General features: G+C 43.9%; 1 protein-coding gene across 3 annotated transcripts in view; it reads left to right on the top strand.

The window, feature by feature from the left end:
- The window catches only part of bicc1a (BicC family RNA binding protein 1a), a 182,022-nt gene that overhangs the window by 37,191 nt on the left and 117,294 nt on the right, over positions 1-27,537 (top strand). For 2 of the 3 annotated variants that reach the window (XM_060933406.1, XM_060933408.1), the window contains exon 2: positions 16,415-16,461. In XM_060933406.1, coding sequence (XP_060789389.1) covers positions 16,415-16,461 — 47 coding nt within the window. The remainder of the gene's footprint in view (positions 1-16,414; positions 16,462-27,537) is intronic. The other variant, XM_060933407.1, reaches the window with a different exon arrangement.

Genomic DNA, 27,537 nt, shown 5'->3' with positions numbered 1-27,537 from the left:
CTCTTTCTTATAGTTCAACGGTGATCCTTTGGGATTTTTTTCCCTTCTCTTACCCTCCTCCTCACTGTACATGGGGGCAAAATAAACCCGGGTCCTCTTCCAGGCGAGTTTGTACCCATTCCAGTTGGGGTCTGCTTTTTTATTATTGCCCTAACAGGACATTTGGAAATGGACATTTTCAAGCGAGTAGCTTTTTCATTTTTTTAATTAAATTTTTTTTTTAATAACCCATTCCCTGACTTATGGAACTCAACACACTACTTCTCCCTCATTTGGTTTGTGTGTCTTTTTTTTTTTCTTTCTCTTTCCCATGTTGAGGGAATTTGGCCTCTGTCACCTCATATTTGTCCCCCAGTTAATCCGGAAGTCGTGGATTACAGATTGATGGTGCGTTCATGTGCTATGGGAATTATGGTAAATACCAAACACCGACATGGAAAGCACACATGAACATGGTATTTTCCACTGGGCAACTCGTAGAAAATTTTGATACACGAGTTGCCGAGATGAGATGAACTTTAACCTTTTCAACATGGCGGCGAGCGGTACAAGACTAGCTTATGAACCAAGAAAGAAGTGGTTTTCACCTACGGAAAGCTGACTCTCACCTTCTAAACGAGTCATGTTATGTATATTATATTATTATAATATGTATATTATAGCCTAATACAAAATATTCTGTGGCTGTCCAAAGAACGCCAACAATGATCTAGATACTGGCTACTCTCATTGTGGCTACAGCCAAATTTCCAAAAACTGCGTGACATTCAATGTGTTAAGAAAATCTCTACTTGTCATGATCAGGAAGTATTCAGCATTTTTTTGACTTTTGATAACTCGTATTCCTGCTGCAGCTGATGAACAAGGCAATCTATAATTGTTTTAGCCAAATAACAGGCCTGATTCTGAATCTGGTCCACCATCTTTAATTTGTCAACAACAACAAAAGCATGTGAACGCAACACACTGGTAAATACCACTTCCCAACTGGAAAATATCATCTTCCCGTAGCACATGAACGCAGCATGAAAGTTCCTACACACTCCAACCATCTAAAAAATGTACCAGTTTAAATGGGAAACATGCTTCAGTTACAATGTGTTCATTTTAATTTTCAGGGATGCCAATAATAGTGGTGCGTGTGTTTTTTGTTGAAAATAACAAATTTGTTTTTCTCTGGATATATTTTTATTCAGTTAAAGGCTAGAATTTTCTCATATTCCTCATTTTTTCAGTGTGGGATGAAACAGTTTCACCAAATGGTGGATCCCCCCCGTTTATTCATATCCATGCATATATACAGTGGCATCTGTCCAGGGGTGGGATATATTAAGCAGCAAGAGAACAGTGAGTTCTTGAAGTTGGTGTGTTGGAAGCAGGAAAAATGGGCAAGTGTAAGTGGGCGACTTTATCAAGGGCTAAACTGTGATGGTTAGATGACTGGGTCTGAACATCTCCAAAATGGCACATCTTGTGGGGTGTTCCAAGTATGCAGTGGTTAGTACCGAACAAAAGTGGTCCAAGGAAGGACAACCAGTGAACCAGCGACAGGGTCCTGGGCGTCAAAGACTCACTGATCCACATGGGACACAAAGGCGAGCCCATAAGGTCCAATCCAGAAGAACAGAAGAGTTACTGGAGCACAAACTGCTGAAAAAGTTCATGCTGACACCTTTTGTTTTAGCCAGCATTCACTTTTTCAGCAGTTTGTGCTACAGGAGCTCTTTTGTGGGATTGGAATCAAGGGGTTTATATATAAAAAAAAAAAAAAAAAGACTTGGAAAAACCGCCGCAACGGAATTGAGAGTGACAGGAAATGTAGACTCTTCTTCTTGATTTACACCATAAGTGCCAAGAGATTTTTGTCTTGCATTTCCCAGAATGTACTCCAGCCAGAAAACCAGAAAGCATACGATGTGTGTGGGTTTTTTAAATTATTATTAATTTAATTTATTTTCTCTCATCCTTTGATCTTTTTTCCTTGTAAATTTGAGACTTTAATCTCGGAAATTTGAGGGTTTTTTTTATTTTTTTTGTGTGTGTGTGTGTCCTCACAAATGTATGACTTAATTTTGGAGAATTTTTTTTTTCTCTCCTTGATCTTTTTTTTTTTTTTTTTTTTCCTTGTAAATTTGAGACTTTTTAATATTGGAAATTGAGTTGTGTGTGTGTTTTTTTTTTTTTTTTTTTTTTTTTTTTTTTAATTTTGGAAATTCTGATTATTTTTTCCTTGCAAATTTATGATTTAATAATGTTGGAGAAATATCTCATCTCATTATCTGTAGCCGCTTTATCCTTCTACAGGGTCGCAGGCAAGCTGGAGCCTATCCCAGCTGACTACGGGCGAAAGGCGGGGTACACCCTGGACAAGTCGCCAGGTCATCACAGGGCTGACACATAGACACAGACAACCATTCACACTCACATTCACACCTACGGTCAATTTAGAGTCACCAGTTAACCTAACCTGCATGTCTTTGGACTGTGGGGGAAACCGGAGCACCCGGAGGAAACCCACGCGGACACGGGGAGAACATGCAAACTCCGCACAGAAAGGCCCTCGCCGGCCCCGGGGCTCGAACCCAGGACCTTCTTGCTGTGAGGCGACAGCGCTAACCACTACACCACCGTGCCGCCCCATATTGAGGTCTGTAAACGTTTCTTTCCAAGAGAAAGCTTGCAACAAAGTTGTCTGTGCTTTTAGAGCGAGCGATAACGTTGCAAACGTAGCTGTACAGTCCAGTTAGTCAAATGACTTTCTATGGATTTTCCCGCCAAGTTACCGTAGCCTTGTCCACATAACACAGCTAGTTAACTTGGACACTGTTAGTTAGCATGTAAAAATGGAGTTACGCTAACATGAATAACATACGGCATTTTTTTCACTCAGGGTACACATTTCTGTTCCAGAATGTTTTTTTTTTTTGAAAGTTTAGTTTTCAGATTTTTAGTCGGTGCATTTTGTTTCCACAAATCTTAATATTACATTGTGAAATTTATTATTTTATTTCTTTCTCATAGACGTGCAACTTTTTAATCTTGGAAATTGAGGAGGGGTGTTTATATAATTTTTTCCCTCCTTTTCTCAGAATATTGTCCCACCACCACACTTCTTTTCTTTCTTTTTAAAAATGTATTTATTTTAAATATAAATATCCTGACAGTGGCCCAAATATTACCTTACAAGTTCCCGTGTATGATCTGTTGCTATAGAAACGATGATAAAATAAAACGAGTGCTTTACATGAGTATAAACCTGTGATTCGGGCTGAGCGATATGAAGATATAATATTAATGTCATGATACATTTTGTTATAATACACACTTGGTATTTCACAGGCTTTATGATTTTTTTTTTTAAAGATATTTTTTGGGGTTTTTTTTCACCTTTATTGGATAGGACAGTGTAAAGACAGGAAATGAGTGGGAGAGAGAGACGGGGAGGGATCGGGAAATGACCTCAGGCCGGAATTGAACCCAGGTCCCCAGATTTATGGTATGGCGCCTTATCCACCTGAGCCACGACGCCCCCTTTATGATTTTTTTTTTTTTTTTTTTTTTTTTTTTTTTAATTTATTTTTTTTAAATAAAATTTACAAACTGATTTGGAATCGGCTGCTTTGACATTAATGTCAACTTTAAATATACCTTTAAAAGTGTTCAGTTCCCTTTCTTCATCCAAGTATGTTTTTCTTGCATGTACAATGACCTTGATTGTTAGAAAGGCATGATGATGATAATAATAAATGATTTATTTTTAGACAGTTTTTAAATGTTTTCTTTTTTAATGTTTTGCTGGCAGTTGTTTTGCAGGATTATATACCAGTATATGGGTTTGTTTGTTTGTTTGTTTGTTTAGCAGTGCTGTGAAAATCCTGACTGCACACGCTTCAAATATAATAACCCCTCCCACTCCGGTCACTTCCTGTTGATGTGTGTTGTAATTTCAGGTGTGGAAGATGGGTGGTGTGTGTGTGTGTGTGTGTCATGCCATCAATACTTCACATCCGCGCACTGCGTATTTCTCTGCCTCGGCCTGTTTTTCTCATGGTGTTGCTGCAGAGAACAGGTCGAGATCAGATGATGCACACGGTTCCGTTTTGTTTGGATCAATCGCACCGGACGACTGTTGTTCAGGGTCTTGATTTAATTAGAACAGGTCAAGTCCGACTTCTGACAGTATCTAGCTGGATCCGCTGAAGAAGTTGTTATGGGATGTTGTAATAAAAAACAGGTCACATGTGACCTCTGTGGATTTGAAGATGCGCAACAGCTGTGTGTGTGTGTGGGTGTATGGTAATTTTCCCCTCAGTCCTTCCTGTTGCCTCATTCTGTCTTGAGGTAATTGTAAACTCTGCACTTGCATATTTTAGAAGTTTTGCTCTAACTGTTGGATAAACAGCTTTAATTTGGGACTCGGTTGTTACTCTACTCTTTTTCACTCCTCCTAACCACCAGGGGCGCTGTTTAACATGTGGATAGTCTCTGTACACGCTGAAAGCTTTACCACAGAGTCATGTTATGACCGTGATGACATTTTAAAGACAAACCTCAAAGCCTGTGATCTGATTTCGTATCCTCCGATCAATGTGACCGGCTTTATTCAGCTCGGCCTGAGGTTAGTTTGAGAATGCTGATGTGGAGAAGGACTCCTCTCATCTCATTATCTCTAGCCGCTTTATCCTTCTACAGGGTCGCAGGCAAGCTGGAGCCTATCCCAGCTGACTACGGGCGAAAGGCGGGGTACACCCTGGACAAGTCGCCAGGTCATCACAGGGCCGACACATAGACACAGACAACCATTCACACTCACATTCACACCTACGGTCAATTTAGAGTCACCAGTTAACCTAACCTGCATGTCTTTGGACTGTGGGGGAAACCGGAGCACCCGGAGGAAACCCACGCGGACACGGGGAGAACATGCAAACTCCACACAGAAAGGCCCTCGCCGGCCCCGGGGCTCGAACCCAGGACCTTCCTGCTGTGAGGCGACAGAGCTAACCACTACACCACCGTGCCGCCCCGGAGAAGGACTGTTTAAAAGTATGAAAGTTACTCGAAAGTTGCGGCAAATTGTTAGTTTGTTAAATTATTTGCATGTCAGTTTAAAGCACATCAGTTGTGTGTGTTTTTTGATAATAATCTTACTGTTGTTGTTGCCTTTGTCATTTCAATCATTGCCTTAAATAGAGAGCATGTTTTCTTTTCTGATACTGATGGCAATACTGAAAACTTGAGTATCAATACTGATACCAGTATCAGTGTTCTAAACAACAAAGTTTTAAAAAGATTTATAATAGAAGATCATGATTTGGCTAGGGATGGATGGATGGATGGATGGATGGATGGAGAGAGTGTGACAGGAAATGGGGAGAGAGAAATGGAGAGGGAGTGACAGGAAATGGGGAGAGAGGGATGGAGAGAGAGGGAGTGACAGGAAATGGAGAGTGAGCTTGATGGAGAGAGATGGGTGGATGGGAAGAAATGGAGAGAGATGGATGGATGGGAAGAAATGGGGAGAAATAGAGAGGGAGTGAGAGGAAATGAAGGGAGAGAGGGAGATGCATGGATGGAGAGAGATGGGGAGAAATGAGGGGATGGATGGATGGAGAGGGAGGGAGAGAAAGAAATGGAGTGAGAGGGAGAGAGATTGATGGGGAGAAAGATGGAGGGGGAAGAGGGAGGGAGTAAGAGGAAATGGAGGGAGAGAGGGTGATGCATGGATGGGGAGAAATGGGGAGATGGATGGATGGAGAGAGAAATGGAGAGGGATGGATGGGAAGAAATGGAGAGAGGGAGAGAGATTGATGGATGAGGAGAAATGGATGGATGGAGGTGGAGGGAGAGATGGATGGAGAGGGGGAGAGATGGATGGAGAGGGGGAGTGAAAGGAAATGGAAGGAGAAAGGGAGATGCATGGATAGAGATGTGGAGAAATTAGATGGATAGATGGAGCGGGAGGGAGAGAAAGAAATGGAGTGAGAGATTGGTGGGGAGAGATGGAGGGAGGGAGTGAGGGTGATGCATGAATGGGGAGATGGATTAATGGAGAAAGATGGAGAGGGAGATGCATGAATGGAAAGAAGGAGAAATGAGAGAGAGGGAAATGGAGAGAGAGGGAGTGACAGGAAATAGAGTGAGAGATTGGGAGATGGATGGATGGAGACATGGAGAGTGGGCGTGAGAGGAAATTGAGGGAGATGGGGAGATGCATGGATGGAGAGAGATGGGAAGAAATGAGGAGATGGAGAGAGGGATGGGTGGATGGAGAGAGATATGAAATAGACAGTCTGAACATCCATCCCTCTCAATTCTTACTCCAAACCAAAGGGTTTTTTTTCCTATTCTCTCAGTCTTTTACACACAACTCCCTCACATTGCAAATCTAGAGATGATAATTCCGCAGTGTCCCAGAACTCCGAGTGCTGTAATGAAGATCTTCAGTACAACACAGCGATGCTGAGTGTGATCTCGCTTTCAGGCAGCAGCTTCAAATTGAGTAGCTGGTGGTGCAGATACAATACAGCTAAATGTTTAGTCTATTTTTTTTTTATTTTTCCCTGCGCAAAGAAGCCATAGGTGGATCGAGCCTTGCGTGTTGCCATGCCAACCGAAAGACTGACTGACAACCTGTACAGGGTTTTTTTTCTAGAAAAATTTAGTATGAGGGCGCTCACCATGGCGAGGGAGCGAAGTGGGGGAGGGGATGGTGCCGGTTGTCCCCCCCCGCCGTGCAAAGCCTTTGAAAAATGCTCCAATGGGACATTCTGAGGCTATCTGAGAGGGAAATTGTAACAAATTGTCTGTCAACATTGAAAAAGAAAGAAGTAATCTTCTTCTGCCCCGGACAGTCTTTGGCTTTCTTCCGCTTCGTGCCGCGGGATGACCTCTTTAAATGCCCAAGTGTCAACAAAAACAACTTGCGAACTACTTCTGTCAAAAGCTCCCATGCCGGTGGGTGAAAGGTCATTCAGTCTCGAAATCTCGCTCTACAAGTCAGCTGACCTTGTATGTAACCCATGTCAAATCTCGCGAGAGCAGCCGCGACAAGTAAACAACATGGCGCCTCAGTCTGGAAAACGTCAATTCGGATTGTTTTTGCACCGTCTGGCGGTGTATCTGCTATGATTGGAATATTTTTGGAGCAATTCTAACATATTTGATGATCAGACACATTGTCACGTAGTGTTGCTGGGATGTTTTCACGGAGTCGGTAAGGGGGCGCACGCCGAGAGTAAGAGGGCGCAGCACCCCTGTTCCCCCGTTTAGACGAAAGCCTGCTGTAATAGGTGTGGTATTGGTTTTAATGTCACAAACCGGTGCTAGAAATGGACTTTTTGTGGTGAACATACACAGAGTGATACAAACAGCAAAACATTGAAGTGTCATTTATATTATATATTATATTGTATTATATAGCAGCACTCTTGGAGTGCTGCTTGTCCAATCACATGCCAGTGTTTTTCATTTGTGACTGGACTGGATCAGATTTTATTTTATTTTTTTTTCCCTCTGATATCCAATCCACCATTTTGTTTCCTGGTATTGGCCTGGCACAGATCCTGGCTATCGGATCAGTGCCATCTGTACTTTTAATGCTGCGTTCCATTCATCTTGGAAGTTGGAGCTGGGAATGTCATCACACCCAAATTGACCATGTTCCAGTACAAGTCGGAAAACCAAGATGGACACCATTGTTGGCAATTACAGTTCTAGCCAGGATAGCGATTGTTAGCAATACCTGTTCATAACATTACATTACAGCCACTTAGCAGATGCGCTTATCCAGAGCGACGTACAACATACCCAGAGCAGCCTGAGGAGCAGTTGGGGTTTTTTTTTTTTTTTAAATTCAACTCTATCCAGCCAGAAATCAGCTTGAGTAAGTGTAAAATGTTTCTTGTTTCTTCTATTTATTATGAGCAGATCGGTTGATGTGTGCGCTGTAGTGCATACACAGGAAAATGATGGAGCAGTTTTCCAGAGTTAAAAATATTTTCCTCAAAAATAGTTTAATTTTGCTCGATTTCGAGTTTAGATAGTAAAATTTGGAGTGGGAGCAAAATTCCAGAGTTAAACAGTACAAGAGTTAATTTCAAGACACTGAATAGAGTCAAATACCAAAATAGTCAACTACCAGATAAATGAAGCTGTTGTAAAAATCAGCTTTAGAACTGTGTTGGAATGTGTGAAAAAAAACATGACCTTCCCATTGGGACTTGACCTGATGGGATTAAGAGTTGGCAGTTGGAGGGGTTTTCACTCTTCTCAGTGAATGGAATGGAATTTTTTACTCTTCTCATTGAATACCCATCCCACTGGCAACCCTTTTATCCCAAAACAATAGGGGACAAAGATTTTTTTTTTTGATTACCAGTTAATTGTCCAAATCAGTGGAGCAGATTTAAGTTTTTGTCCTTGATCCATTCCTAAAGCCTCGGTCACAACCGGCCGTACGTGCTCCTACGGCCGGTCTACGTGCAAAAAACGCAAGAAACGCACGGAGGGTGCGTGTGAAACGCACAGAGGGCGCGCGTGTGATGTGCTGATTTTCAAGCCACAGACCGGCTGCAGAGGTTCTTTGTCATGTCAAACTCTACGGGCACTTACGTTTTTTTTTCAGGTTGCAAGACAAACTTACGGCCAACGTGCGTCTTTCTCCACAAAAAAAAAAAAACACAGCGATTTGAGAAACGCCAAAAATCGCACGGGCAAAAAATCGTACGTCCGGTTGTGACCTAGGCTTAAGACTGAACAGCATCAGCTGAAGTGACCCAAACGGTTTGACACAATGGGTGAGTTTTTTATTTTTATTTTTTTTCTTCCTCCACACATTCCAACACAATTCTAATGGCCCTTTTCCACTACCCTTTTTCAGCTCGCTTCAGCTCACTTCAGCCCGACACGGCTCGCGTTTCGACTATCTAAGAACAGCACGACTCGGCTCGCTTCAGCCCTGCTTAGCACCCAAAACTCGCACAGTTTTGGAGTGGGGCTGAAGCGAGCCAAACCGAGCTGAGTGGGGCTAGGGGCGTGAGCAGACACTCCCCTGTGCACTGATTGGTGAGGAGGAGTGTCCTCACATGCCCACACACGCCCCGCGAGCACGCTGGGATCTGTAAACACCGCAAACCCGGAAGAAGGAGAATTGCGAATTACGAGAATTTCTGAAGCCTTATGCGCCTCGCCTCATCTATACGCTCTTGCCAGTATCTGTTGGCGTTGTCGGTGACAACAAGCCACAGCACCAAGACCAGCAACACTAACGACTCCATGTCCTCCATGTTTATTGTTTACTATCCGGGTCGTGAGACTACCGCTTAAAATCACTGATGTCACTGTTTGCGCCGCTTAACGACATCACGTGACGTCCACCCACTTTCGCTAACTCCAACCAATGTGTCCACCCACTTCCAGCCAGCACGGTTCAGCGCAGTTGTAGTCGAAATGCAACTCCAACAGCCCCGCTCAGCTCGACTCAGCCCAACTCAGCACGGCACGGCTCAGCCCAACTCAGCCGCGTTTGTAGTGGAAAAGCGGCATAAAACAGCATTTTACATCTTTTTTTTTTTTTTTTTGTATAAGTACAATCATGACATACATACGACATAGATGATATTGTAGCTGAACTTGTGCTGAATACAAAAAAAGTCATATGACTTTGAAAATACTGTGTGGATTTGTTGAAATTGACGACAAAATCGGAGCATGCCAAAATCATTAGTGCCGGAAAATACCCTCAGACTCCAGAGGGTTAATTAAATAAAAAAAAAATAAATAAATGTAATAAGCAACTGATGGGATTTGTTCATTTTTTTCATATAAATAACTATCTATTTTTGAACATAAGTAAAAATAAATTCATTACAAGATTGAGATGGCACCAGTCCAATACAGTAAAAACTGGATTTTGGAGAAAATCTATCGGGTATCAGATTCTGTAACAAAAGAACGCAAGAATTGGAAATTTTTTTTTTTTTTAAAGTTGGATATGATTTTACGTAGGGTGGCACGGTGGTGTAGTGGTTAGCGCTGTCGCCTCACAGCAAGAAGGTCTGGGTTCGAGCCCCGTGGCCGGCGAGGGCCTTTCTGTGCGGAGTTTGCATGTTCTCCCCGTGTCCGCGTGGGTTTCCTCCGGGTGCTCCGGTTTCCCCCACAGTCCAAAGACATGCAGGTTAGGTTAACTGGTGACTCTAAATTGACCGTAGGTGTGAATGTGAGTGTGAATGGTTGTCTGTGTCTATGTGTCAGCCCTGTGATGACCTGGCGACTTGTCCAGGGTGTACCCCGCCTTTCGCCCGTAGTCAGCTGGGATAGGCTCCAGCTTGCCTGCGACCCTGTAGAACAGGATAAAGCGGCTAGAGATAATGAGATGATTTTACGTATACACTCGCTGGCCACTTTATTAGGAACACCCATCCATCCACCGGCTGTTTGATGCAGTTCTCTAATCAGCCGATCCCTTGATGCATAAAATCATGCAGATACAAATCAAGAGCTTCAGCTAATTAAATTTCACTTTATTCAAACATCAGAATGGGGAAAAAATGGTGATCTGAACGTGTGACTTTTTCACTGTGGCATCATGGGTGTTGGTTTGAGTATTTTAGAACCTGCTGATCTCCTGGGGTTTATTTTCACACACGGCAGTTTCTAGAGTTTACACAGAATGGTGCGAAAAACATGGAGACAAACACCTTGTTGATCAGAAATGTCAGAGGAAAATGGCCAGATTGGTTCGAGGGGTTTTTTTTTGGCTATGAAGGATATAGTAACTCTTACAACCGTGATGAGCAGAAAAGCATACCGGCATGCAACAGCAGAAGACCACATTGGGTTCCACTCCTGCAGCCAAGAACCGGGATCTTCGACTCAAGAACAAGTTCCTATTAAAATAGAACTTGAAAGGGAAAAGTGTATCATGCACTGGCTGTTTATAAATGTATTGATTTACATATCCGGTATTGTAGAAATGTTTTGAGAATCACAGTAAGACCACTTTATCTCCTCCCTCAGTCCTGTTTCTGCAGCATTCCAGCTCTGTACGCTCTGCACCCATTTTGTCCAAGAATGTGACCCATAATGCATTGTATTGCACCAGGGTTCACTTCGAGGCGAACTGGGACCACACTCTCAAGCCTGCGGTGTCGAACACATCAAGCTCTACCGAGCACAGAACGCTGCCTATGTGAAATCGCCTTTAATGACCACTCTGAAGGAACAGTTGAAGGAAAGGTCAGCGGCTTGGGTTTTGTTTTTGGAGAACAACAACCCCTGGACTCGAGCGCTTCCTGTCTGCTGAAATGCGGCCAGATGCGTTTATGAATATCCGTGTAATCAAGTCTTGCTCGTCTCTTTCCCAACTTTGGCGGCTGATCAGGATTCCCAGATGAACGAGTCCCGGTTTGCATGTTTTAATATGTGCGCACAAACATGTTTTGGAGAGAGTGGAGATTTTTAATACGCCTTCTGAGGATGAAGAAAAGGCGAAGGTTATTGCTTGTGGATGTACTGTATGTTTGTGGTATCTTCATAATGCTTTCTATTCTGGCATTATTCCCTTCTTTCTTTTAATCTATTCTGCTCTACTGTCATGACTGGTATACTGGTTTACCTCTGTCTGTCCGTCCGAAACTATGGAATCAATTTTGTGCCAAAATGTTCATACAATACTTTTGAAATATCAAACAAAAACAACAAATCAAAAAAAAAAGTCAATTTTTTTAGACTGGCAAACAAATTATTGGTGTAATCGTGCAAAATATCAGTCTATTACTCTTCAGAAACCTTTTATTTTTGTTCCGCGTCTTTCTCAGTTTTGTTTGATGTAATTTATTTTGGTTGCGATTCCAGCTTTCTCGTTTGCGCTCCCTGACTTTTTGCTTGCAGTTTTGGCACAAACTTCACATGTGGGTGGGCTGTCCAGGAATGCATTCCCATTGGGTAACTTGTGTTTGACTGACAGCTACGCTCAGCCATTCCCTACTCGGATTCTGGCGGACTGTTTGACGAGTGACCGATCCATTGACGGTAAACAAGGACCGAGTGGCCTTCAGTGGCGACTATGATATTGAATTTACACTTTGTTGAATTAATTCAATATCATAGTCGCCACTGAAGTCCACTCGATCCTTGTTTACCGTCAATGGATCGGTCACTCGTCAAACAGTCCGCCAGAATCCGAGTAGGGAATGGCTGAGCGTAGCCGTCAGTCAAACACAAGTTAGCCAATGGGAATGCATTCCTGGACAGCCCACCCACACGTCAAGTTTGTGCCAAAACTGCAAGCAAAAAGTCAGGGAGCGCAAACGAGAAAGCTGGAATCGCAACCAAAATAAATTTACGTCAAACAAAACTGAGAAAGATGTGGAACAAAAATAAAAGGTTTCTGAAGAGTAATAGACTGATATTTTGCATGATTACATGAATAATTTGTTTGCCAGTCTAAAAAAATTGACTTTTTGTTCTTTTTTTGTATTTTGATTTGTCGTTTTTGTTTGATATTTCAAAAGTATTGTATGAACATTTTGGCACAAAATTGATTCCATACGAAGCACCCTTTTTCTCAGCAACCACAAATCATAGCCACTTGGTACCAAACTTCAGCTTGGGGTTCTATACCATATATACACCGTTTTCAGATCTGTCGCACATCGACTTCCTGTTTACCGACTAATGTATTTACGAAACATATAACGTGGATTTTACAAAATTTTCGTAACACTTTTTTTTCTCAGGGGCGGCACAGTGGTGTAGTGGTTAGCGCTGTCGCCTCACAGCAAGAAGGTCCGGGTTCGAGCCCCGTGGCCGGCGAGGGCCTTTCTGTGTGGAGTTTGTATGTTCTCCCCGTGTCCGCGTGGGTTTCCTCCGGGTGCTCCGGTTTCCCCCACAGTCCAAAGACATGCAGGTTAGGTTAACTGGTGACTCTAAATTGACCGTAGGTGTGAATGTGAGTGTGAATGGTTGTCTGTGTCTATGTGTCAGCCCTGTGATGACCTGGCAACTTGTCCAGGGTGTACCCCGCCTTTCGCCCGTAGTCAGCTGGGATAGGCTCCAGCTTGCCTGCAACCCTGTAGAACAGGATAAAGCAGCTAGAGATAATGAGATGAGACTTTTTTTTTCTCAGCAACTACAAATCACAACTGCTTGATATTTGGTACCAAATTTCAGCTTGGGGTTCTGGACCGTGTATACCGTTTTCAGGTCTGTCACACATCGACTTCCTCTTGACCGACTGAACATATTTACGAAACATATAGGGTGGATTTTGACGCTATTTCAAGAAGCAAAATGCTATTTCAAAATGACCGTTTCCCAGGATGCTATTTGAAATCCCTGGCGAGAACACTGCTCTTTACTTACTCGTTTCAGGGTTAATTATTTGTCGAAGTCAACATTCATAAGTGTCCTATTCCTTCAATTGCTTGCATTCTGATATTAGCGAGAGTGGGGGGGATATGTACTGCTCACAGTGGCTCTTGTTACAAACTAAAAAGAATGTGTAGCATTCTGTCCTCCTCCTCTCTGCGTCTTCAAAATGCTTTTTAGTCGATCATATTCCCTTCTGTCTGCTCATAATGTACTCTGTTATATCCTAATCTCTATCCTATTCATTTTTTTTTTTTTTAAATCATGTTCTCCTCTTCGGTTCTGTGAACATACATTCTATTTGTCTTTTCTATTCTCTGTTTCTGTCTATAAAGCATCATACTGTCATTATTAGTCCCGGGGGTGACTTTAAACTGCAACCGGTGGTGAGTCTCAGTTCCGGGAGGACTTGAGTATCGGGGGGAAAGTGGAGTCACCCCTTAATCACCATTGCTCCCAGGTCCGCTCTGACCCGGAGTCGTAGCACCTGCCTGGGTTCCAGCTATGGGTTAAATAGTACATCATCCAATAAGGCGCCGGCAGCAGGGCGCTTTTCGGTGCAGTGTGGTAGATGAACCCAACAGGGTCAATGGCACACCATCTGATGGCATGTGGAAGAACCACTCAGATGGCCAACGGATGGCATCACTCGGCAAGTCAGTTGTCACTGCGGGGCAACTTCCGTACCTTTTCAGGTCTGTGGCAGTTTTGCGCACCACTTGGTATCGGGTCTGTAGGTCCAGAGAGACAACACGATGGGGGCACGGCGTCGTTTGTTTTACCTTATTGTTCAAGGCGCTTCATTAGGAAAGGAGCTCTGGTGCAGTTTTCCAGGCCTCTCACTAGAATTGTATCTCCTCTCTCATTTCTCATCCGATTCCAGTTCTGATTGCTTTGGGTAGATCTTCCCTTGAGGAACAAAACTTGTTCGTTTTTTTTATATTTTTTTTTGAGTTGATTTTCCTGTTGTAAACAATTTGTTTACAACTTTTATTTTCAGTTAAATCATATCTCCTCCCTCAGTTCTCCGTGGATTTCAGTTCTGATTTTGTTTGAAAGAACTAGACCTTCTGTGCAACACTTGGTCATTGTGTTGTCAAATTTTTGCGAACAAATTAGTAATAAGGTCAACTTGACACATTTTAGGACTTCTCATTAGAGTTGGCCTAGTGGTTAGCGTGTCCGCCTCTCGATCGGGAGATCGCGAATTCTACTCGCGGTTGGGTCATACCAAAGACCATCATAAAAATGGTACCTACTGTCTGGCAAGGCACACTGCAATACAGATGTGAGTGGGGAGTCAAACTCTCATGGTTACCAGAGGACCAGCCCCCCACTAACTCTAGCATGTAATAGGCGAGAGGCCAAGGGCTACAGAAACGGAGATCGGCGCTGCCTAATGCTCCATACGGTACGGGAAGGACTTGGACATTAGAATTGTATCTCCTCTTGCAGTGCTCACCCGATTTTCAGTTCTGGTCGATCTTCCCTCAGGGAGCAAAATTTAGTCCTTTTTGTTGATTTTCCTGTTGGAAGCAATTTGTTGTGCAACTTGGTCCTCTCTCACATCGCCACGTTTCGGTTTTGTTTGATGTTTTGGTCGTCATGGTTGTTTTGATGGCAGGCCAGATGAGCTCCGACATCCTTGATGCTCTGGTTGTAATAATGCCATGCGATGAACAATATCATGATCGCGATTGACGAGCGATGTATTGCGCCACCTTAACTTGAGCATAAAGTTACATGTTATTCATCGTGCATTCACAATGAATCTCTCTTTCACTGACCTCTTCAACATCTCCCTGAGCAATGCCATTATTCCTAAGTGCTTCAAGACCACTACCATCGTCCCTGTGCTGAAGAAGTCTTCAGTGTCCTGCCTTGATGACTACCGTCTCATTGCACTCACACCCATCATTATGAAGTGCTTCGACAGGCTCATCATGAGGCACGTAAAGACCCTGCTGCCTCCCTCACTGGACCACCTGCAGTTCGCATATCATCATAACCAGTCAACAGATGACGCCATGGCCACCACCTGGACAAGAATCAGCATTCAGCAGCTAATTGGAAAGCTGGGCCTGAACACCTCTCTCTGCAACTGGATCCTGGATTTCCTGACGGTCAGTCCGGATTGGGAGCAGAACTTCCAGCACCACCACCACACTGAGCACTGGGGTCCCTCAGGGCTGTGTACTCAGTCCACTGCTGTTCACTCTGCTGACTCGCAACTGTGCAGCAACTCGGAGCTTGAGCCACATCAAGTTTGCTGATGACACGACTGTGGTGGGTCTCATCAGTAAGAATGACGAGTTGGCATCCAGAGAGGAGGTGCAACAGCTATCAGACTGGTGCAGAGTCAACAACCGGTCTCTGAACATAGACAAAACAAAGGAGATGGTTGTTGACTTCAGAAGAACACCTACAGACCCTACAGCTGAGATGATCATCGGAGTCTTTCTTCCCTCCATCAAGGACCTTTTACACCACACGCTGCATCTGGAAAGCCACTAGCATCGTGAATGACCCCACACACCCCTCACACAATCTCTCTACCCTCCTGCCATCTGGAAGAAGGTACCGAAGCATTCGGACCTTCACAGCCAGACTCTGGAACCGTTTCTTTCCACATGCTATCAGGCTCCTCAACTCTGAGGGACTGGACTGATGTGCACAGACTGTTGAACACCCCTCACGCTGCAGTCTTTGCACAGCAGACGATAATGCACTATTGCTTCCAATGTTTAGTGTCTCTCTCATGCACAAGGTTTAAATTTATTTATTTATTTTTTCCCTTTTTATATATGCACACGCAACTCTGTACCTTATGATGTTTGTGTCGTTTATTGTCTGCAATGTTGCACTCTTGCACTTTTATATTGTGTCGTAGATTGTAGTCCTGTGACGTTTAATGTCACGGCATGGTCCTGGAGAAACGTTGGTTCGTTTTAACTGTGTACTGTATCAACTGTATATGACTGAAATGACAAATCAGAGAACCTTAACACACTCACACTCCTCTCTCTCTCTCTCTCTCTCGTAGCAGCCAGTGAAGGGCGAGTCATCGGAGGAGAGAACTTTTTCCAAAAGGTGAGATCACAGCTTTCTACATTTCCTTTACCCCCACCAGGTCTTCTCCAGGTTTTGCACGTCGAACCCGTTTTTAAAAGTTTCTCTCTCGCTGCTTAGATATGATCAAGAAATATTAGTGATGCTGTGGAATAAAACATAATGGTGGCATGCTGTTACAGGGAAATAATCAACAACCACCAATGGTAGTGAGCTGCAGCTTGATGCGAAGCTCCAGTTATCACCTAATAACGTCATGTCAATGTAACTTGAATTATTCCTCTTATTCCAGATCAGTAGAATGCTTTTGGTCAGGTTCGGTGCCCGAACTGATAATCGCATCATCAGTTTTTCATTGGCTAATCAGACACAAGGTACGTCTCCACTCTTGCCGGAGAGGTTGGGGGTTAGGCGCCTTGCTCAAGGGCACTTGAGCCAGTCCTGCTGGTCCAGGGAATTGAACCAGCAACCTTTTGGTCCCAAAGCTGTTTCTCTAACCATGAGGTCATGGCTTCCCCATGGCATATCCATTTATAGCTCTACCTTTAGACAAAACATTCACTTTGTCCCGCTGAGTTTCAGGAAATTTCACAGACGTCAGCTCTCGAGAATAAACGCCAGCTGACCTGGAATCAGAGCATCGTTAGTTTTTTAAGTTTGGTTTCAATGATACTTTGGTTTCTCTGTGGCTCCGTCTACACCGAGAGCATTAAACCCATCTGCTGTCACTGATTTCGCTTCATTTCTCTTCCATTAGCTGCACATGTTCCCATCGTCGTAATCCAGGAGTGGAAAAACTTATTGGCTCTTTTCATGTAAGGTTGTTTCACCTCGAAAGCGTGCCATGCGTTGTCATTTTTCATTTAAACCCTGAAAAGGAAACATTATCCAGATTACAAGAACATCTCCGCAGATACTTGACTCCAGTCCAGCTCTGTGGGGAATTTTAGAGCCATATGCTGTGCAGGTTGAAATTTTATCAACTAAAAAGCTGAAAATATTGAGGAAGCATGTGCAGAACGTTTAGAATAAACACAATCCATGTTCAGGAAGCAGCAAGTGGTGCAAGGTCAAGGACACAGGTACAGGTTGGGACATGGAATATCAGTACATGACCAAGTTCAGGGAAATCCACGGCGGTGAGAGAAAACGAGAAACACAACAAAATGGCTGCCGAGAACTAGCGCTCGGAAGAAACTTTCAGCAAGGTTTCACGAGAACGTTGCGCGTTCATGTGATTTACTGTCCAAACAGGAAATTGTTTCAGAAATGAGCCTCGAAGTCTCCATGGTGGTTGCCCTTTTTTGGAATGGTAGTGATGGATTAGTCTGGTTAACACCAGACCATATCACAAGTGAAATATGGTCTGGAATCTGCCTATTGAATTTCTCGTAGGGGAGGTGTGGTTTACGATTGTCAACGGCCATTTATTGGACGTTACGAATGTCTATCATTTGGCGTATACGTAGCCCATGGCCAATCATGGCAGTTGTACCCGGTGACGTAGTTAGAGCGACGAAGAGGCGAAGAAGAGAAGGAAAAAGAAAGAGAAGGCAAAACAAAAATAGGAAAACAATGGCCCCGAACGATTACTGCCGTTTGTGCAAGACAAATATGAGAGAAGCTGGACCCTCTGCCGCCATGTTAAATGTGATCCGTAAACAGTCCCAAATAAACTACAAGCTTCCGTTTGTCGAGTAGTACGCGTCACCGTCTTTCTACCCCTCCCCACTCTCTGATTGGCTCCCTAACTCAGGCGAGCCTTTAGACCTTATGGCCCTTTTCCACTACCCTTTTTCAGCTCGCTTCAGCTCACTTCAGCCCGACACGGCTCGCGTTTCGACTATCTAAGAACAGCACGACTCGGCTCGCTTCAGCCCTGCTCAGCCCCCAAAACTCGCATGGTTTTGGAGTGGGGCTGAGTGAGGCTAGGGGCGTGAGCAGACACTCCCCTGTCCACTGATTGGTGAGGAGGAGTGTCCTCACATGCCTACACACGCCCCGCGAGCACGCTGGGATCTGTAAACCCGGAAGAAGAATAATTACAAATTACGAGAATTATGAAGCCTTATGCGCCTCGCCTCATCTATACGTTCTTGCCAGTATCTGTTGGCGTTGTCGGTGACAACAAGCCACAGCACCAAGACCAGCAACACTAACGACACCATGTCCTCCATGTTTATTGTTTACTATCCGGGTCGTGAGACTACCGCTTAAAAGGTCACTGATGTCACTGTTTGCGCCACCTAACGACATCACCTGACGTCCACCCACTTTCGCTAACTCCACCCAATGTGTCCACCCACTTCCAGCCAGCACGGTTCAGCGCGGTTGTAGTCGAAATGCAACTCCAACAGCCCCGCTCAGCACGACTCAGCACGGCTCAGCCTAACTCAGCCACGTTGGTAGTGGAAAAGCGGCAATAGTTTCCATGCTGTCTTTTCAGATCGGAACGATTGTGCAAAGCAGCATGGGATTTCCCAGGCTAGTGATGGATGTCATCAGTGACTGAAAAACATGTTACGTCATGTCTTCGTGACTTTCTGTTCTGTAGGAATGAAGGCAAAATTCCTTCATGTTGGCAAAGAGACGAGTCGAATTTAGGTCCACTTACTCATTTGGTAGGCCCCGCCCCCTTCTCCCAACACTAAGGTCCAACGCGTCACTAAGGCTGTCGATCACTTTATTCCTAAGTGTACCCACGCCTTCTTATGACGTGATTTATAATAGGATAAAAACAAATGTGCAGGTCAACTTGGGGAATGCTAACTGTTTTTGAGTTCGACTCCTGAGATGAGAATCTGGATGGATTCATTTTTATCCCCCGCTGGCTGAAAGGCCCGAAGGGGCATTATGTTGTGGCGATGTCTGTCTGTCCCGGGAAGGGTGCTCACCTTCTGAAATCAACTCCTCTCACGATTCTTGGAGGAATTTCACCAAACTTGGCAAAAGGCATTGTTATATGTCGGTAATACGCATATTATTTTGTTCAATTCTGTTGCATTTTACCAGAGTTCCAGCCCTTGATTAACAACCTTGTACTTTCACAATTTCATGAAGGTGTGCTCGCCTTCTGACATCGGCTCCTCTCACAATTTTTGGACGAATTTCTCGAAGCTTGGTAAAAGGCCTTGTTATATGTCAGTAATGCACGTATTACAATTTTGTTCAATTCAGTCACATTTTACCAGGGTTATGGCTGAGTTGCCAGTGGGGGATATTGTGCTCTGAGCGCTCTCATTCTTCATAGTTTCCTGGACATGTAGGTTCGATAAGCAGAAAGGGGGAACCCTTCAATTTCTTAGACTTTTACAGGAAAACTTGAAATAAGGTTGTGTTGTGTGGAGTTTAACTGCTGACTGTTTTCAGTTGTTGTTGTATTACGCTTGCATTACTTGTGTTGGTAATGTTAGCAGCTGTTAAAGTAGCTCAGGTACTCATGACTCGAAGCTCTAAAATCTTTTCCTGACAGTCAAGAAATCAATAAACGTGCGAACATTTTTCTATCTACAGTGTAGTATTTTATATATTCATTAATAATCCTGGACATGGCACTTCGAGTTAGCCGACTTTAAGTGCAGGTATTTAATCGTGGACGCGAACTGGGCTTGGGATTGATGTCTTTTTACGTACATCGATAATCAGAAAATATTCCCCATAATTGATTGATGAATATTAACTATTTTTTTTAAGAAAGAAATACACAGGTGTAATTACATCGAACCCTAAATTTTCTAAATTTTGAAAACTAAAGGCCAATTTATGCTGACAACCCAGTCCTCGCAGATGGCGTCGCAGATAGCGTCTGCGTAGCCCCCCCCCACCTTCGCAGACGCTCTGCACGCACCTCCCAAAAATTGTGACCACCGCAGAAGCCTCGCAGACAGCGTCGCAGACAAGAGGGCTCTGATTGGTCCACTGTACATCCGCTGTACACGCACTTCCGCTTCCCTCCTTTCCCGGTTTGGTTTGTTTTCACGACCGGCATTTTTAAAAACATGAGCGAAGATGGAGCAGCACGAAGAGCGGTTGATCGAGGAAGTGAGGAAGTACGTACATCTATACGACTCCAGTTCTAGTCATTATAAGTAACCGGAGGATAAACACTCCACTAACCACACCCACCAACTACTCCTAGCGACTTCGTGCCCCCTTGCATTGTGGCGGTGAATAACATCGTGCACGCCTATTACTCCCCGCTCAACGATAAATTACAACTGTCTGCGAAAAGCTATCTGCGAAAGCCTTGTCGCAAGAGCATGCAGAGGCCCTTATTGGTGGTCAGTGCCCTATAAGAGCGCACCACTAGAGGGAGCTGTATTAACCTGACTATAGGTTTTTATCGCCCCCTTGTGGTCTTGGAATGCTATTATTCCTGACCAAGCCCAGCTGAATGAACTGGAAAGCGCACACGTTAAACATAATTTAAACTTCATCTAATTTTTATAAATCGGCACTCAAAAATATATTTATTTATAAAATAACGTGCTGGGCAATAATCAATATATCGTGGGCTTTTTTTTTTTTGACGTCCCTAACATGGACATAGGTGAGAGGCGGAGCCACGTGCTCTGGCTCCAAGTTTTGCATGATGGTGACTCAGAGGCTTTAAAACTGTTCAGTGTAATGGTGTAAATGGCACCGTGGTGTTCACTTCTACATACAATCATTGGTTTAAACTTCATGGTGAATTGACGCACCTCAGTGCTGTTACTCCAGCTCACACACCTCGATCTGAATCTTAACTCAGCAGTGCTGATGTGTTTCCTGATTTACACTTTTTTTTTCCCCCCTTTTCTTCACTGTATATATTTGATCTCAGAGAAGTATGCCGCTTTTCCACTACCAACGCGGCTGAGTTGGGCTGAGCCGTGCCGTGCTGAGTCGAGCTGAGCGGGGCTGTTGGAGTTGCATTTCGACTACAACCGCGCTGAACCGTGCTGGCTGGAAGTGGGTGGACACATTGGGTGGAGTTCGCGAAAGTGGGTGGACGTCACGTGATGTCGTTAGGCGGCGCAAACAGTGACATCAGTGATCTTTTAAGCGGTAGTCTCACGACCCGGATAGTAAACAATAAACATGGAGTCGTTAGTGTTGCTGGTCTTGGTGCTGTGGCTTGTTGTCACCGACAACGCCAACAGATACTGGCAAGAGCGTATAGATGAGGCGAGGCGCATAAGGCTTCAGAAATTCTCGTAATTCTTCTTCTTCCGGGTTTACGGTGTTTACAGATCCCAGCGTGCTCGCGGGGCGTGTGTGGGCATGTGAGGACACTCCTCCTCACCAATCAGTGCACAGGGGAGTGTCTCCTCACGCCCCCAGCCTCACTCGGCTCGGTTTGGCTGGCTTCAGCCCCACTCCAAAACCGTGTGAGTTTTGGGTGCTAAGCAGGGCTGAAGCGAGCCGAGTCATGCTGCTCTAAGGTAGTCGAAACGCGAGCCGTGTCGGGCTGAAGTGAGCTGAAAAAGGGTAGTGGAAAAGGGCCAGTAGTGAGTTTCTGTGGAGGTACAAATTACTTCAAGATGATTTCATGCTTCCTTATTAACGACACCTTAGTTATATGGTTTTGTGGATCAGTTTGTGATTGTAACATCTTCAGCCATAAAGAGGAGTGAGAGTGAAAGACAGTGAGAAAAAAAAGAAGTGGAACTGAACGTTTATTGTCATTGCAGAGGAGCACAACAAAATTGATGGTGCAGCACCTGATTTAAGGAAGGGAGGGGAGGACTGAGGAAAGAAAGAAGGAAGAGGACGCAAGGAAGGAGGACAGGAAGGAAGGAATAAAGGAGAGGAAGAAAGGAAGGAATAAAGAAGGGGTGGAAGGAAGGAAGGAAGGAGATGAAGGAGGAGGACACAAGGAAGAAGGACGGCAGAAGGAGAAGGAATGAAGGAGAGGAAGGAATAAAGAAAGAAAGGAATGAGGGAGGAAGGAGGAGAAGGACGGAGGAACACAGGAAGGGAGAAGGAGATGAAGGAAGAGCAAGAGAGGAAAGGGAAGGAAGGAATAAAGAGAAGAGGGGTGGAAGGAATGAGGGAGAGGAAGGGAAGAAGGAAAGGAGGGAGGAACACGAAGTGAGAAAGGGAGAAGGAGATGAAGGAAGAGAGGAAAGTGAAGAAGGGATGGAAGGAAGGACAGAAGGAAGGAATGAAGGAGGAAGGAATGAACGAATGAAGGAGGGAGGAAGGAAGTGAGAAAGGGAGGAAGACGTGAAGGAAGAGCACGAGAAGAAAGTGAAGGGGAAAGGAAAAGGAAGGAGGCAAAGTTAGAGAATAAGAAAAATGAGCGAGAGAATGAATGTGTGCAAGAGAGATGACAAAAAAGTAAAAAAGGAAAGAGCAAGAAAGTAACCCAAAGAAAGGGGGAGAAAGTTAAAAAAAAAAAAAAAAAAGGTGGAAAACAAGTGTCTTCAGGCAAAACAAACCTCACCCAGCAGCACTTATTTTATACCTATATGCTGATAATGGTAATATTTCTCAATCATCAGCCGTCAGGTTCTAGTCCTATGAAATTCCATGACCTTGAGTTTGACATTTCAGTCATTTAAGGTCATGTTGCCAAATGAAAGTCCATATAGCACTTCCTATAAGTTGATACTGGTAAATACCTGTCTGCCATTAGCCGTTTTCAAGTTACAGCCCTTTGAAAATCCGTGACCTTGAGTTTGACCTCTCAAGGTTAAATATCATGGTGCCAAATGAAAGGCCATATGGGAGTTCCTATATGCTCATAATAGTAAACATCTGTCTATCGGCAACCATTTTTGAGTTCTAATGGAAAATGTTATTTTGACCGAAAGGTTGACCTTTCCAGTGACCTTGACCTTCACCTCGACTCGATTACACCCAAAATTTAATCAGGTAGTCTACGGACCATTGCCCACCTACCCTGAAAATTTGAAGTCGATCAGTGCAACCGTCTAGATGCTAGATTGTTAAGACAGACACACACACCTCTTTTCCACCAAATCAGTTCCAGGGCTGGTTCGGGGCCGGTGCTGGTTCGCAACTCGTTCAACTTCCGAGCCAGCTGAGAACCAGTTTGCTTTTCCATAGTTCGCGGTGCTAAGGGAAGCCACGTCATTACGTCGCTGTATATGTCAGTTACGTCGCTACGTTTGCATAAACCTTGGCGCGAATATCGAAGCAAAAACAACACGGAAGAAGCAGCAACAACAATAATAATAATGGATGACTTCTTCGCGTTTGTACAGCTGCTGCTTCTCATCGCTTAAAAGTGGCGATCTTTCGCGGTCTTGCTATTGTTGGTCTTAACAACTCCGCCCCCCCCCGCTGACGTAAGCGGTTCTTTCCTCTGGCCCAGCAGAGAGTTGGTGCTAGCCTGGAACCGGTTTTTCTGGCCCCAGAGCCAGTTCTTTGTCAGTGGAAACAGAAAACCCGGTTCCAAACTAAGCACTGGCCCCGAACCAGCCCTGGAACTGCTTTGGTGGAAAAGGGGCAATACAAACAAGGTCATGGTGCCAAATGAAAGCCCATTTATGACTTCCTATATGTTGATAATGATGAACATCTCTCTATCTCTAACTGTTTTTGAGTTATAATGGAAAATATGCTAATTTTAGCAATGACCTTGACCCCCCCCCCAACTACTAAGAAAACTGAGAGATAACCCGTCATGTCGCATGTCAATGGAAGCAGAATTGAAAGATGAACATTTTGGAATTGGTTTGAAGTAAATATGATGAATATGAAGGGAAATATCGTGAAAGAAAAAAAAAAAGGTTTTGACCTTTTTGGTGACCCTGACCTTGACTGGATGACCCTCAATGTTGGAGGTTCTATTTGAGACCAATGCCCGTCTATCCTGAAAGTTTCATGAAGATTGGTCCAGCCGTTTTCCCATAATGTTGCTAACAAAGAAACCCCACCGAAAACAATACCTCGCCCCCTGATGGACTCCGTCCTGGGCGAGGTAATTATAAAGATTAAAAGAAAAAAAAGAATGAAGAGTGGGAAAGATGAGGGGAAAAAAGTAGGAGAAAGAGAATTAAAAAAGGGAAAAAAATGAGAGAGAAAAAGGAGGAAAAGCATTGTGTGAAGTGTGTGTTGTCTCTGTGGTGAAGTGGTCCATCCGCCTGCATCCTGCCTTTTGAATCATTTCTGCTCCTGTTCCTGCTGGATTAATTCCCGGTGAGGATCGTTCCCATGGGAACATCATCAACCTTTCACTCCTCCTGCTGTCACTGAGGAAAGTGTTTCAGAGCTGTTCCTGAACATGTGGAAAACCTCAGCGCTATTGTTGCCGGCGTCCTCGTTTATTTATTTCTTATTGTTCGAAACAAAAGAGTTGACGCTCGGCTGCTTTGGCTCAGAACAGCGCGCGTCTGTTGTGTTTCACACGGCGGAGTCGTGTTCAGGAATCTGGGAATTTTACATCATTACGGAAAGCTTTAGATCAACAGAAAAGATTAAGTGTTGTAAGTGCCGTCTTTTTTTCTGGTTTCTGTCTTTTTTTTTTTTTTTTCATTCCCTTTTTTTTTTTTTTTTAATCATCAGCTGAAGAAGTAGTTTGTGAAACATTTCTCTTTTTAAATCGCAGAATGCAAAGGGGCGGTTTCACAATCGTCGTATAATTTTCGGGTCCGCAATAGTCCAAAAATCAAACCTCAGATTTTTGTGTTTCTTTGCTTCCAAAAACGATGTTTTGAAATGGAAATGAACTGCGGAATTTCCGAGCTCCGGGTCATATACTGGGTGTGTTACTGTGGTGAGAAGAGGTGTATAGTGGTCCCCCCAAGAAATTGACCACCTTTCGTATACAAAGTGGAGAAAATGTTGAGTGACTTTTAATGCAAATGTTCAAGTCCGGGCGGCACGCTGGTGTAGTGGTTAGCACTGTCGCCTCACAGCAAGAAGGTCCGGGTTCGAGCCCCGTGGCCGGCGAGGGCCTTTCTGTGCGGAGTTTGTATGTTCTCCCCGTGTCCGCGTGGGTTTCCTCCGGGTGCTCCGGTTTCCCCCACAGTCCAAAGACATGCAGGTTAGGTTAACTGGTGACTCTAAATTGAGCGTAGGTGTGAATGTGAGTGTGAATGGTTGTCTGTGTCTATGTGTCAGCCCTGTGATGACCTGGCGACTTGTCCAGGGTGTACCCCGCCTTTCGCCCGTAGTCAGCTGGGATAGGCTCCAGCTTGCCTGCGACCCTGTAGAACAGGATAAAGCGGCTACAGATAATGAGATGAGATGTTCAAATCTATACGGCGCAGTGATGTTTAGACACAGTGGGGACTGTAATAACAACTGAAGTGGTGTTGATCCTTGTGATTTTCCGAAGAGGACACTTTTTTTTTTTTATAAACGAACTCACATTTCAACCACATGTGAAGCTCTGCTGCAAATCAAATGCTGTGTCTACCATCTGTTTTGAGTCCTGTTTTTAATTTACTGTGCAACAACTAGTGTGTTCCGCTTCAAAAGAGACAAATATTTTCTTAAAAAATCATTTCCATCCTCCTCGTATAGTGAGTGATGTCCGGAGATGACGTTTTTGACGGGTAAAGGATTCTGTCTGAGGTACTTGGTTTACAAAAAAAATCTAACTTCCACTTAAATATCTTTCTGTTGTGAATGAAAGTACTGTACGAGTGTACGTCCCAAAGTAGAACCAAGTTAGCGCTTAAAAAAAAAAAATGCAGTTTTGAGTTTAAGCAGTAAAAGTGTCGAAGTGTAATAAATGAAGAGCACAAGGTCAAAACTGAGCCACATTTGACTTTTAAACATATTTATAAGAACTTACAAGAGACATTAGTGCTGGAAGTAGGACTGGTGTATCCCTGTAAAATAAGGTCGAAGAAACTCCAGCACAAATTTGTTATTCCAGGAAATCGAGTCGTACATGAGCTGATGGTCGGCTTAACTTCCTGTTAGTGATCACGATTGACTACAGCTGGTAGCTTCTCTGTGCCTTCATAAAAAGGGTTTGTTTACCGCACTCATCGGATTGACCAACACACAGTAAAATGGGAAAGTCCAAGGAGCTCAGTGCAGATCTGAGAGAGGATTGCAGACATATACAACTCTGGAATGTCTCTTAGATCCATTTCCAAACAACTGTAAATTCCAAGATCAGTTCAAACAATTGTATACAAGTTATTGTGAGGTGTATGCACTTTGCCAAGCCACTTTGCTTCAAGAAAACCCAAACTGTCGCCCTCAGCTGAAAGAAATTGGTTTGGATGATCAGGAACAACCTGGGAAGCACCATGGCACAGCCCTGCCATGAACTGGAAGCTGATGGATCACTGACAGTTCAGGCCACCATGGACTAAGAGGCTGCTATCCGACAAATAACCCCCTGCTCCAAAATTTGACACCTTTCAGCTTTAAAGTTTGAAGCTGACCACACAGACAAAGAAAAAGCCTTCTGGAGGATAGCTGTATGGTCAGATGAGACAAGGATTGAGTTGTTTGGCCACAATGACCACCATGTACAGAGGGACACTGTACCAGCTGGTGGTGGTGGTAGGATCATCATGCTCTGGGGCTGTTTTGCTGCCAGTGGAACTGGTTCATTGCACAAAATGGATGGAATAATGAAGAAGGAGGACGACCTCAGAGTTCTTCAGCATAAACCATCAGAAACTTGAACACAACTTGGGAGTTACAACAGGACGATGAACCCAAACACGCATCAGAGCTGGCTGGTGAGGATAAAGCAGGCTAACATTTACGCTTAAAACAAGTCCTGATTTCAACCCTTTTTTTTTTTTTTTTTTTTTCTTTTTAAAAATGTGTAATGCAATACACCAAACTCTCAGGCACTGCCATCTTGGGTTTTTTTGTGATCTTCGTCACCGGTCCGCGTGTTTTCATTGTTACTTCCAGCTTGCTCACTGTTCATTCAATCAGCTTGAAACTCCTGATTCCCACCTAGTGGTCGAATCTCTCATGTTAACTTGTTTTTCCAATAAAATCGGCTGAGCACTTTAGTGTCTAGCGCCTACTAAAGATCAGATCACTGAGAAATTTTGTATCCTTCCTAAAAATCAATGATTTTCCTAGTATTTTTTTTTTCCATGGAGAAACAATGAGGTGGTGTATCAGTATCGGTGATACTGTTTTGAAGAGAATTAACAAAAGTTT

The sequence above is a fragment of the Neoarius graeffei genome, chromosome 11 (genome assembly GCF_027579695.1).
Source record: "Neoarius graeffei isolate fNeoGra1 chromosome 11, fNeoGra1.pri, whole genome shotgun sequence".
Taxonomy (NCBI): Eukaryota; Metazoa; Chordata; class Actinopteri; order Siluriformes; family Ariidae; genus Neoarius; species Neoarius graeffei.
This window is presented reverse-complemented; position numbering and strand designations above follow the sequence as displayed.